The following is a 14,103-nucleotide window of genomic DNA, read 5'->3' as shown; positions in this document are numbered from 1 at the left end:
CCAGCTACTGATGAGCACCGTGACCTTCCACAGTGACATGACAATGTCGTATTAGCCTGTCGTCTTCCTGCTTGGCTAATCTCTTCTGACTGTTTCTCATTGCTGGCAGGATTCTGTTTCAGTGTGATTGCCAGCACAGCACTCTGAGCTAAAATTGGCTTTTGCAAGGTGTGCTCTGAAATGTGCTCAGGCTAGTGTCAAATATAAAACAGCTGTATGAGAGGCTGAGCAAGGTGATGTTAAGAAAACTGTTTAGCAAATATATCAGTGAAGGTGGCATCATTGAAGGGTTAGTTACGGTGGCCCAGTAGTGCACAACACAACGAAATTTAAAAAGCAAACATAAGTTCACAACACAACGAAATCAAGTCACAAAACAACGGAATAAAGCCACAACACAACGGAGGCTCTCAGAGCTCGGTATTGTTAGTATTCCTTGTCAATGTTTTATAGAGTCGGCAGTAATATGAATGCCACGATTAGTTTCAACCAAGCGGCAACCTCCCCCTTTCTCTCGTGAAGCCAATACAGAAGTAACTTAAACTGCGATTCATCGACTGGCCGCTAGGGACAGGCTCCAAAAGAGAGCAGAATCTCATAGAGTCCCATGTTAAATTGGCCAAGTTTATAGCAGAAAAAAACATGTTTACAAGTTGGTTCAAATTGTGGTTTTGGTCTATACTGCTATTTTTGCCCTTCATGACAACTCTGAGGGGGTGAATTTTTTTATAACTTATCCGTTTAAATTATATTAAGCCTTAAAGTTCTGCATAATTAAGGGTGTGGTCACTTGATTGACAGGTAGATTGCGCCGCTGTCTGTGAGCCGTCATGTTACCTCAGCTGCCGCTGAATTTGGCATCTCAGCCGTATTTGTGCGCGATTATTTTATACAATTATAAAATATAGCTTGCTGCATAATATTCGAGACTGATGTGTGTCTGTGTAGATGTGCATGCATGTGGAAGAGAACACACGTTGTTGGATCGTGGCATTGGCTGAAAGTTTTGATTGTGAGATTTACTACAATGACAATGGCGGGAGGATATCAAAATCCGACAGCACTGCTTGGATATTATAACTAAAACTGCTGCACTATTTTGAAAAAAATATACTTTGGACACAGGCTCATTTGTTTGTTAGATACGATCGTATACAGTTTTACAACATAAAGGCTGTTCAGATTGCATCCTTTCTTGAAGAACGATGACAGAGAGCAGATCATTCAGAAGAAATGTGACATGTTTTTTTGTTTTGCAATGGACACTCATATTTTACCCAAGTGCCACGGATTGGATTCATCTCACGATCTCTATTTCATTATAAAGGTATGAAGTCCCATTTGATTTTCCATGTTGTTATTTGCACACCCAACACTACTGGTGTTGGAGCATCTATATCTTAAAAAACACCGTAGATTGACAGTAAACCTTTAGAACGTTCTGATGATAAAACTTATCTTCAATATTTTAGATCGTATCTAAGATAGATAGATAGCTCCTTTGCTGCTAACATGGTCGCGTCGAGCTAGGCGGGCGTGGTTTCAGCAACCAGTCATATCAGCTCAAACCACCTCCCCGCCTCTTTGCCCATTTTCAGTTATCCGGGAGTGACGTGCGGTGACGCGCAGCTAAGATGGCCGCGGCCTCATTTACGCGTCAAAACTGCTGTTCAGAACTCTATGGGTGACGTCACGGACGCTACGTCCATATTTTTTTACAGTCTATGGTTTCAACAGTATATAACCACTGTATATCGGCATGAAATATTAATTCAAAATCACTTGACTGCACAACAGCATCATATTTATACCTGTGAATGATTTGACGCGTTACCACGGCGAATGATGAAGGGAACGTCTGACAATTCCACCAAGTGATTAAAACGTATAATTTGTATTCATTAAAATTACTTTTAACATTTAAAAACAGACATGTTCAAATTACAAAGCTTGTCAGTCTTACCAACAGGAAGTAACAATTTGAACATGTCTGTTTTTAAATGTTAAACAAAGTCATTGTAATGAATACAAATTATATGTTTTAACCACTTGGTGGAATTGTCAGACGTTCCCTTCATCCGTGGTAACGCGTCAAATCATTCACAGGTATAAATATGAAGCTATTGTGCACTCAAGTGATTTTGAATTAATATTTCATGTCGATATACAACGTTTACATACTTAAAACTAATCATGGTATTGATATCTTTGTAAGACTGTCGACTTTATAGAACATTGGCAAGGAATACTAATATTAACGAGCTCTGAGAGCCCCCTAGTGGTCGGGAGCATTTCCGTTGTGTTGTGGCTTTATTTTGTTGTGTTGTGGCTTTATTCCGTTGTGTTGTGGCTTGTTTCCGTTGTGTTGTGGCTTTATTCCGTTGTGTTGTGGCTTGTTTCCGTTGTGTTGTGGCTTTATTCCGTTGTGTTGTGGCTTGTTTCCGTTGTGTTGTGGCTTTATTCCGTTGTGTTGTGGCTTTATTTCGTTGTGTTGTGGCTTTATTCTGTTGTGTTGTGGCTTTATTTCATTGTGTTGTGGCTTTATTCCGTTGTGTTGTGGCTCAATTTCATTGTGTTGTGAACTTATGTTTGCTTTTTTAATTTTGTTGTGTTGTGCACTACTGGGCCACTGTAGTTAGTTCACCCTAAAATGAAAATTCTGTTATTAGTCGCCCTCATGTTGTTTCAAGCCTGTAAGACTTTCGTTCTGCCACTTTGATGCTTCAAAAAGTTCATAAAGGGATCGTAAAACTAATCCATATGAATTGAGTGAACTAATCCTAATGAAGAGACTCGATCACTTTATATAATGAACAGAGTGAATGTAGGCTTTTATTCACATTTAAACATTGATTAGCGAACATAAACAGAAGCTCAACCGAACCTACTTGCTGCGTGAGAACAAACCTTTTACGAAGGCTCAAAAGTGCTGTGTAACACACAAGAAAAAACCTAATTGATTCTTGAAGAGAGAACATGCTTGAGCTTCCATTTACCACAACTGATGTGTGAGTTGATGAATGTTTATATGTGAATATGAAATATGAATAAATGTGAATAAAAGCCTAAATCACTAAGAGTAAACCACTGAATTCATATATTTTTTTTAATGATCACTTTATGAACTTTCTGAAGCATCAAAGTGGTAGCTTTGTAGCTGTCAAGGGAGGGACAGTAAAGTCTCAGATCTTCATTTGTGCTCCGAAGATGAACAAAAGTCTTATGGGTTTGGCAGAATTGTCATTTTTGGGTGAACTAACCTTTTAAGGCTGCATTCAAGGACAATAACACTGATTTCTGTGAAATCTAATTCACATACTAGTGTGAAATTGAAAATCCTTTTAAATATCATTTTATAGTGCAAGGAGAAAGTAATCTGTTCCCATTTACATCATTGTCACCAGAAGTTTTGGTGGCAGGTTGTTTTGAGGCAATCACCTGTACCTGTAACCTAGGGGTTGGTAAGATTTTTAAATATTTTTGAAAGAATTCACTTATGCTCACAAAGAATTTGTTTGAACAAAAAAAGGAATATTGTGAAATATTATTACAATTCAAAATTTCACCTCTCCATATGATTTTAAAAGACCTAATGCAATTACATTCCCTGATCTGTAGTGTGATTGTTTTTTGTCATTGACGTCATCACCAGAAGAAATCAATTTTCTTTATCGACAGATTTTTGTGTCTGCACAAATGCATATGACCTTTATGTCCTATGTCATGTGACCCATTTTGGACTCATGGATGGAAGTGAGTAAAACTTGCAAATAGATGCCATAAATAGTTGGAGTGGTTGAGCTAAAAATCTGTGTAAGTAGGCCTCCACCTGGCCCAGGCCTCAGGTCCTTTCAAGCAGTGCCACAAAACATTTGTGTTTTTCTCTAAAAAGTTTAAACATTGCCTCACTCTTAAAACATTCTTTTTCTCAGACATCCTCTCTAGTGTCTTCATCGTGCTTCTTTTTGTTTCTCACTCATACTACAATCTTTTTTTTTCCTTTTACTGTTCTCTTTCTCAGAATTCTTCTGCTCTGTTTTGTTGTGTGGGATTTGTTTCGCCTGCGAAGTTTGATTAATTGGAGGCTGGAGGCAGAGCTGAGTGATTTGAAAACTGCCTAAAGGAAGTCTGGGCTGCCATAAGTCCAGACTCACATGGGTTTTGATCCCTTCCTCTTTAAATCGCTTTTCACAACACTGAGTGTATACCTGAGGCCTCTAAGACATGTAATGCAATTTCTCCATCCAAGCTGGTTTTTGTTGGCCTCTATTGCCATAGAGTTTAGAGTTGTGTAGAACTGATCACTCTCGCTGGAATAGCTAGTCCATGTTGTTGTAAAAGCGCAGGTTCTAACATTGCTCTTACACACACAGATTTGGTTTGCTATCTTAGTGAGGACATTGCATAGACCTCCATTGATTTTATATCAGGTCAATGATATTTTCAAAACAAAAAAATATAACAATAGATTTAAATAAAAATGGTTGATTTATAAGGACCAGTCAAATGTCCTCACTAGTGGGTTGTGAAAGTATTTCACAATGTAAGTGAGGACATTTGGTCCTCACAAGTATAGTACACACACACACAAACACACACACACTCACTCAGTTTTTGCTCCTTTGCACTTTCTCACTGATGCATTTTCTAAGAAAATAAAAGGCTTGAGTTTTTGGCATATCACTTCAAAAAACACTGCTTAGGGCCAGAGAATGCTGGGAAGGAATGTGAACCTTCACAGCGCTCAGCTGACCTCTCTTTTTCTCTCTGCTCACAAAGAAAGCTGCTCTCTTTTTCCTTTTAAGCGGCAATAACCTCAGACAACTTGTAGGTATTGTTTACTTCAGCCTGAAGTATCAAAAACATTTTCATAATGTTCCTATTGTGCTTTCTCTCTTATGACCATGACCAGGCCCAGGCAGAATCTGCTATCCTCCTTTGTTTTTTTTTGTTTTGCTATATTCTTTTTTCACAGTTTCTGTGCTAATTTCAGATGGGAATGGAGAATCTGTGATATGGATTTAAACATGAGAAAATGTGTTAAACAGAGCTGAGAGTATTACTATTATTAGCTAAAAGCATAAAATTAGCCATAATATTTACTAAATGTGCAAGGGATGAGGGATGGATTCGTGATTGAGAGGCATTCCGGTTCTGTGGTAATCTGCCGAGTCCCTATGGGCTTGCTAATCATCATGGATGCCATCTATGTATTTTTATGTACTTTTCGAATATTGCTAATAAAATTTCATTAATTTGCATAAAAACACATACATACTTACTTAAGGTTGATAAGATTTTTATTCTGTAAGACGACGTTCATCAACTATGATGGAAAAACATTTATTGGATAAAGATGTCATGAAAATAATTGGCTGCTCTGGCTTCCTCGGTGGCTACAATTTCCATTTCTATTTTGCACCAATTTCAAACAGAAGTGAAGATTTTGTTAAGTTGAACCCTTGGAATGTAAGTGCTGCTTTATTGGTAAATATTTTTTTGTACCTATTCTTTATTGTGAAAACAAAAATCAAACTCTGTTACAGAAAGAGCTATTGGCTATTTAATTAATGCAACATATAGCCTGTCATATAACATAAGTGAAAGATAGAGTGAGATTTACCAGCATTTTTAGCGCAGCGTACTGCTGTTCACTTCTACTTATCTTGACAAGCACATTTAAAGGAGTCATTGGTCAGTGGGATCACTGAATGAAATATGTTGCTGCTGTACTGCATTACAGATAATGAGCTCCATTTTCATGAGACTGCTTGTATGAGGAGTGTGTTGAAATCCTGAGAGCATAAGCATATGACCCATCTTCATTATGCCGTCATGCTTTAGTTCCCTCTCCCACACTGTTTGATTTGTGTAGGCTGTAGCATTTCCTTCTGTGGTCCCATGTTCCACTGTGGACCTCTTACACACATACAGTATACACATTAGGGACACAAAATTGGGATTGCAATAATAATGACTGTTTCCAAAACTCAAGCCATTGGTTGATCCAAAAGTTGATGTGCTGTTTTCATAGATGTTTTAACACTGCGAGAGGACTCATTTTTCTTGACAGTGAGTGAACGTGTTTGTCTGTGCATCTAGGATTGCAGTTGCAATAGATACAAATATCTCAAGGCAAGAAGCTTAATATAATATTTTCTCGGTTTCAGTGCCTTAGAGTAGGAGTGAAAAGACAGCGAAGACAATAGGAATTGCAAGACAGTGTGAACTTCACATACTGATGCCCCACAGCTGCTGTTTATCTACAGTGTATCCCACTGCACTCACTCACCAGTTCAGGACCACAGGAAGCACATCCTCTTCCCAGTGTCTCTACCTCACGTTCACTACAGCTCTGCTGGAGCCGAGCAGGATATTTATAAATGACATGATCTCCTTTCCTTTTCTACCAACAGTCCCGCTGAAACTAAATCTCTGTGGAGTTTGAGTAGTTAGTTCTCACCACATAATATGTTCAAGCCCTTTCTCAGGCTTCATAAAAAAGACGAAGATAAATGCATTTGTTCATTACTGGATGTTTTCTGTATAAGCACATTGGTCAGTGGGAGGTTTGGGTTGCCAAGCTAGCTGTTAGGATTTGGATCAAATGTGACTCTTCCCAGCGTGTGTGCACACTGCCTGGATAGGGCATAATAGCCAGCAACTTCAGTCCAGATTATAAGATTCCTTTTGAGGATAGAACAAAAAACAGGGCCCAAATCAAGCATGTACTATACACTGTGCCTGCCGTTACTCTGTTATTTATTTGTGATTTGTACTAACATGCTTTATAGAAATTTTGTTAGGAATTCTTTAGAGATATTCTCTAGGGGTATTATGATTAATAGGGGCTGTTTCCTATTGCTATTGATGTTTGGGGGAGATGTATTGAAGGACTCCTTTTTTTAAAAATGGCCAATAGGCTTTAGTTATTTCACAGCCATGAACCATGATTAGCCACTTGCTAGTTGTTTAAGATAACATTAGAGCGAGGGTGTTTTCATTCTAGAGAGCATTTGATTAGACAAAAATCATTGATATTTGTGGTGCATTTCTTTTTCAGAAGAGAAAGACTGACATTTTTAAATTTTGAATATCACAATCTTTATTCAAACACTCACACAATCTCATTCCTAAATGACAACGGTTCTCTTAAAACTTTGACTGGTACGATCACAGTGAACATCCAAATCTGCATTGGAGTTGGCGCTGCCGCAGATGCTTATAGGTATGAAACTGCTTTGCAGACAGTCTTTTTAACCACACAGTATCATTATTGCTTTTGTTAAAGGTGCTAAAGAGGATGTTTTGTTTTATACATTTTTGCAATATTACTTGAAACTGTCTTTACTAACTGATAAAAGACTATTTATTAGGTGCACTGAAAGTAATAATATTAATATACATCATCTGTGCACGAGGTAGGGCCTTAAAAACATCAGCCAATCGTTTACGCGATCATCGCGTAAACGATTGGCCCTCTGGCTTGTCAATCACTGCCGTGACGTTCCTTGTGAGAGACGAGCGCGGCTGTGCGCTCCAGTAACTTTCCACACTCCACAGGCGCTGCATGCAATGTTTTTGTCAGGAGACAGGAATAACAACTGCAGATTATGAGTTACCTGCGGTGAGTCCGACATAATGAATCCAAAAAACACGACACAGCGAATGCCGGTGGTAAACACTCGTGTTCCAATACTCGTGCACGAGTTTTGGGAGGCGTTCCTTTGAAATGAGCTGTGAAGGAGGGGGGTTGTTCTTACGCATGCGCTCATTTCAAAAACTCAGTAACAGTCTTTGGATTCTCAGGCGACGAAAAAATCCTCTCTATCACCTTTAATTCAAATTATCACAAAAGTGCTGGGATAAAAGTCTGTAGTTCAGATATAGTGAAGTGAAGTGACACTCCCGGAGCAGTGGGCAGTCATTCACGGTGCCCTGGGAGCAATTGGGGGTTAGGGTTAGGTGCTTTGCTCAAGGGTACCTTAGTCGTTTCCTGGTGGTATTTTAGAATTGAACTCGCAACATTCAGGTTACAAGTCTGACTCTCCTACCATTAGGCCACAACCACCCCTATAAACTGTAACGCGAGCGTAGCGTAAACAGTGCATATTTTTTCGGTGTGCTTGTTGACCAATGGATGCATTCACACAGGCAGCAGGAGCAGCGCATAAGCGTCAAGCAGGTGCGTCGCGTAAGCAGCAGTGAAGCGGGGGTTTCGGCGCCGAGTCTACTTTTGCTGCGCTGCTGACGCTCAGTTAAAGTGACAGCACACTTTTGATGGACAAAATAAATATAATTTCACACAAAAGGTGTTCAAAATGCACAGAATAAGCACGTCTAATGTGTTTTAACAAGAATTTGAGTATGACAGAAAAGAAAATTAAGAATCAAAAATAATTATAGAAAATTTACCCATTTAAACTTGTTTTTAATTATTCAGTTTGGGTTAAAGTTGTCACAGATCCCCTCTGTCCCGGACTACAACTCCCATCATCCTCCCTGTCTCACACCTGCATGTACTTCCTTATCAGCTCACCATCAGCATGGATTCCCCTCACCTGGATCACCTCGTTATCTCACCCTTATAATGGACTCACCCTCTGCACTCCCTTGTCGGTTATATTGTTTGCTTTGTGTTGTTATGGTCCTTTGGTGATTAAGCCCCTTTGTACGTTGAAGTCCGTGTCTGTGCACTCTCTCCTACACACAACCGTAACAAAAGTATGGTGGGTAATAAAAAACTAAAATAAACTAGCCAGAAAATATGATACATGAACATTATTGTAATTATTACAGACAGCTTAGGCTCTAGCATACCCAAATCAAACCCGAGTTTGCTGGCTTTTTTCGCCGAGTTTGCCGTCTTGTAAACGTGCACGTGGCACATGATGTAAAACACAAAGCTTACCTCATTCGTGGGCAGCAATGGATGACACAAGGCTTTTATTTATTTTTATTTATTTATTTATTTACGTTTATATGCAAATGTTGTACACCTCCCCATGTTAACTTTCAAGACTATCAAGTTTATAAATGACCAACTTATAAAACAAATTTATAGCTGTCTTTGTAAAGAAATGCTCACTTTATATGTAGCTTCGAGCTGCTGCTGTGATGCCGTACAAACGCTTCCAGTGTGAATACTCACGCGTCTCTGCAGCTGCAGTGACGATGTAGTCACGCTCACGCGCCGCTCACGCTTGCCGTGTGAAACAGGCGTAAGGTACATAGGGATTAAAATAGAGTAAATCACCTTTTGAAAGTAACCTGATGCTTCAAATAAAGATTGTATCAACTACATCATTATGGCAGTTGGTGGCGACAAGTGACTGTTAAAAAATGTATTTGTCATTGAATCATTCATTTTGTCAGAACCTCCAGTAAATTACATGATATTTTATCTCATTTTAGTTGTCTATTCAGAATCATGGGAAAAGAATAATCTCTATTTTAAACAAAAAATTTATTCTCAATTTATCCAGAACCGTGCATATATATATATATTTGGGATGCCTGCCTTTATGTGCACCTGAAAATTAATGACATCCCATTCTTAATCCGTAGGGTTTAATATGGAGTTGGCCCACCCTTTGCAGCTATAACAGCTTCAACTCTTCTGGGAAGGCTTCCACAAGTTTTAGGAGTGTGTTTATGGGAATTTTTCTATAAGCGCATTTGTGAGGTCAGGTACTGATGTTGGCGAGAATGCCTGGCTCGCAGTCTCCGCTCTAATTAATCCCAAAGGTGTTCTATCGGGTTGATGTCAGGACTCTCTGCAGGCCAGTCAAGTTCCTCCACACCAAACTCGCTCATCCATGTCTTTATGGACCTTGATTTGTGCACTGGTGCGCAGTCATGTTGGAAAAGGAAGGGGCCATCCCCAAACTGTTCCCACAAAATTGGGAGCTTGAAATTGTCCAAAATGTCCTGGTATGCTGAAGCATTAAGAGTTCCTTTCACTGGAACTAAGGGGCCAAGCCCAACCCCTGAAAAACAACCCCACACCATAATCCCCCCCTCCACCAAACTTTACACTTAAAATGCAGTCAGGCAAGTACCGTTCTCCAGGCAACCGCCAAACCCTGACTCGTCCATCGGATTGCCAGACAGAGAAGCGTGATTCATCACTCACAAGAACATGTCTTCACTGCTTTAGAGTCCAGTGACGGCATGCTTTAAACCACTGCATCCGACGCTTTGCATTGTACTTGGTGATGTAAGGCTTGGATGCAGCTGCCCGAACATGGAAACCCATTCCATGAAGCTCTCTATGTACTGTTCTTGAGCTAATCTGAAAGCCACACAAAGTTTAGAGGTCTGTAGCTATTGACTCTGCAGAAAGTTGGTGACTTCGGCGCAATGTGCACCTCAGCAAACGCTGACCCCGCTCTCTGATTTTACATGGTCTACCACTTCGTGGCTGAATTGCTGTTGTTCCCAGTTGCTTCCACTTTATGATACCACTAGCAGTTGACCGAGGAATATTTAGTAGTGAGGAAATTCAATGATCAAATTGAATTCAATGATTTGGAGGGGCGTCCCAATACTTTTGGCAATATAGTGTGTGTGTGTGTAATATATATGTATATATATATAAGATGTGCATAATATAAAATATGCACATCTCTGCCAAAAAACACCCACTCTGTGCACGAGGTCAGTTATGATAATGTGTCTTGCACCTGTAACTTTACAGTCCTCCTACCCACACAGGGTCCTTTCAGTCACTCAAACACTCCTGACAATTGTCTTTCTGTGCAGTTTATATGTGCAATTGTCTCTTAGCTTTATAAACACACCTGTAAGCTTCCTACCTTCCTGTTGACCTATTGGCATGCACATATGTGCAAACCCACCCACGCACACCATAGATGAGGACTCTTCTCACAATATCCCAATAAATACACTCAAAGCACACTCGGTGATCATGAAGCACAATGACGTCTGCCTGACTCTGTGTATTGATATTGGGGAATTATCCACAATAATCTGTTCTCAGGGTGAAAGATATGCAAAGCTTTAAACAAAGGCATGAGGGCACATGTGTTGACCTTCTAACCTTGTTTTCTAACCCCTCCTTCAGCTGTCCAATCCACCCATTTTGTTTGCATTTTTATATGAAATTGATTACTGTGTTTTTCTGTAGATTTCATATCGCTAAGTTATTGTAGGAATTATGGTGTGACTTTCAGATGGTTGACTATTTTTATTCAATTTTGGCTTTTAAAAGAAATGTTTAACATCTGATTATTGTTTATAAAGGTATTTTTCAGAGCCCAGTCTGTCAAGGTTTATTTTGCTGTCACTAGCATAGCTAGCTAAACTCTATTATTTATTTAGAATTTTTTTTTTTGGTAAATATTTAACTAAAATAATTTATTTGTCGGTCCGTGTGCTAATACATGTATTTTTATTTGTGCTATAAATGTAAAAAAATTGTAGCCCACTAGTGCTAACCAGCTAACCAACGCCTGTTTTAAAGTGACCTTTTGTAGATCGTGTGAGAGGCAATTTTGTACACTTTGTTTCCCTTCTTACTGAATAAAATATGTAATCTTGTGGAGGGTTTTTTGAATATGAAGCTTTTTTGGCTGTAGTTCCTAACATTAACATCCACATTGATTTATTAACTTAACACATAGCTAATGTGTGAGAGGAAGTGACGTGCAGCCAGCTGTTTTATAGCCCTGCAGTAAGAGATGCATCCTGTCCTCTTCATGACAGTCTGGGTGTGTGACCATTTCAGTCTCCAGAGTCTGAGAGGATATCCTGCCACACAGCTGTGTGGTCAGACACTAGTGTATATGCGCACTCACTCTCATAAATGCAGACACACTCTTGAGTGGAATCGCTCTCTGTCTCTCACTGTCTGACACAGAGGGCTGTTCTGCTCAGTCAGCACACATACACAAACAATCCAAGGTCATTTAGCTCTGTACAGTGTCCATCACTCGAGCCCCTACTCAACATCTCAAGCTTCTCCATCAGAGCAAAACACACACACCAGTTCTTACACAGTCAGCACCTGCGTCATGTGGGTAATTCAGCTGGGAATGCAACACATCACTGCATGAACACTGGGACTCAATGTTTGTCACAGACTCAAGTAATGTATACGGCACATAATTGACTTTTTTATTATTATTTTTATTGATTTAATTAATTCTATATGAGCACCTGTTGTGGTGTTATATCTTATGACCATCTCTACAATATCAGACCTTAGACCTGCTGTTTCCAGCTTTAAAGACTAAGGAAGACTTTGACAACAAACATCTTTGTGTACTGCATTAACACTAATTTTATAGAGTGTTTTTTCTCCAACTTCTATAAATTTAGTTCAATTAGCCAGCAGCGACAGGATTTCAGCTGTGAGAGTCCAAAGGCTCAGGCAAATCAAACTTAAACACACTTTGATAAACATTCAAACAACCACAATGAAGACAAATTACTTCAGCCTGATCCACATTTTTATTTCTAGAATGATTTCAGCTAAATTAGGCTACTTTTTGACCTTCATCATGACATCAATGCCAAAAAGTGGCCCTTTTTATCTGAATTTACCCTATATCCCTTTCCACCCTCTTTTCTTCTTCTTTTCCTTTCTCCGTTTTATCTCAGTCATGCCTACTGTAGTTTGTGACGTGCTCAGTCTATCCTCAGCAAAAAAAAAGCACAGCTCAGGCTTAATGCAGGACAGCACTGGATTAAGAGCTCCACTTCGTAATCAGTCTGCTGAAGCCACACACACACACACACACACACACAGACACACACAAACATGCCTCACCCAGCCAAGACCCACTGCCCTACTGCGGGACAGGCACTCGCATATTAAACACACACAGGGATCCAGCCGGACAAATGCACATAGAAGTTTGTATCGCATAGCAAATCCTGCAGGTAGAAGATTCACCTGCATAAACGCACATACACCACCTGTCCGGCACTGCAGCACACTACAGTCACAGATTCAGCAGAACATCCCACTGCAGTGAAGCCCGAACCCAGCAGCCCCTCCCAGCCTCACACGCTCCAGCACACGCTTACCTTTGTGACAGTCATGCAGAGAAGAGTGCAGAAGAGTCAGCTCCTGTTCCTGAAATGCTGAGCGAGACAGCGGGACAGAGAGAGAGAAAGAGATGGACTCACTGAGCGTGTGCAGCCTGCAGCCTCTACGACAGCAGAGTGAGACACGAGAGATTGTGAAAAAGGAGGAGAAGAGAAGAGAGAGAGGGAGGGTCTAGTCGCTGTCTCTCGCTAAGTATCTGAGCCTATCAGTGCCGCGGCAGCCGTGGTCCTGTAGTCAGGATACTGCAGTGAAGTGAGCTCAGCATGTTACTACTACTCCTCTCTCTCTCTCTCTCTCTCTCTCTCTCTCTCTCCCCTTCCATGCTGTCAATCTGATTACTGCATGTGCTAATGAAGATTATTGATGTCCACAACTGCATCACCATGTTCAACGTGTCATAATCTCACTCATTAGCTTTCTGTATACAACATAAATTAAAATTAAAACTCTTCCCCTCTCTCCCTACAGTATTTATTTTTTTATACTACAATAAAATGTAACTTGGCTGGTATAATCAAAATTCATAAAGCAAAAAAAAAAAAAAAAAAAGTCTTTAAAAAAACAGCTAAAGAAGAACCATATTAATTAATGTGGGATTATTAAATACACAAAACAAGTGTTTTGGAGGAATATGGTTTCTAAGATTTTCAAGATATACAGCATGTTTGGAGCTATATTAATTGCTTAATTAAAATGCATATACTTCAAAAAATATTACCATGCTCAAGATTCTTCTTTCTTACAGAGAGAAGTGTAAAGAGCCAGAAAAAAATATTTTAAGATCCTATGACTGTTGCAAGAAATCCATGATTGAGAAAACATGTAGGATGAACTGCAGTTTTTTATGTTCTGCTACCCTCTTGTGGGCCGAGGAAATATTACATCACTAGTTACAATTATTGAACAACAAATTTAAGGGGATAGTTCACCCAAAAATTAAGGACTTAAGATGACTCCAACTTTGAATCAACACTGCCAGATTTACTATATATTGTAATCATTATGTTTACAACTTGTAGTATTTACTT

General features: G+C 39.5%; 2 protein-coding genes across 3 annotated transcripts in view; one reads left to right on the top strand and one right to left on the bottom strand.

Moving 5' to 3' along the window:
• The window catches only part of coro2ba (coronin, actin binding protein, 2Ba), a 45,051-nt gene extending 31,758 nt beyond the window's left edge, over positions 1-13,293 (bottom strand). The window contains exon 1 of one of the 2 annotated variants that reach the window (XM_048184460.1): positions 13,054-13,293. In XM_048184460.1, coding sequence (XP_048040417.1) covers positions 13,054-13,068 — 15 coding nt within the window. In that variant the 5' untranslated portion in view covers positions 13,069-13,293. The remainder of the gene's footprint in view (positions 1-13,053) is intronic. The other variant, XM_048184461.1, reaches the window with a different exon arrangement.
• The window catches only part of itga11a (integrin, alpha 11a), a 107,514-nt gene that overhangs the window by 13,679 nt on the left and 79,732 nt on the right, over positions 1-14,103 (top strand). The window lies entirely within an intron of this gene.

This window comes from Megalobrama amblycephala, linkage group LG3 (genome assembly GCF_018812025.1).
Source record: "Megalobrama amblycephala isolate DHTTF-2021 linkage group LG3, ASM1881202v1, whole genome shotgun sequence".
In the NCBI taxonomy this organism is placed as follows: domain Eukaryota; kingdom Metazoa; phylum Chordata; class Actinopteri; order Cypriniformes; family Xenocyprididae; genus Megalobrama; species Megalobrama amblycephala.
The sequence above is the reverse complement of the archived record's forward strand: the minus strand, read 5'-3'. Positions and strand labels throughout refer to the sequence as shown.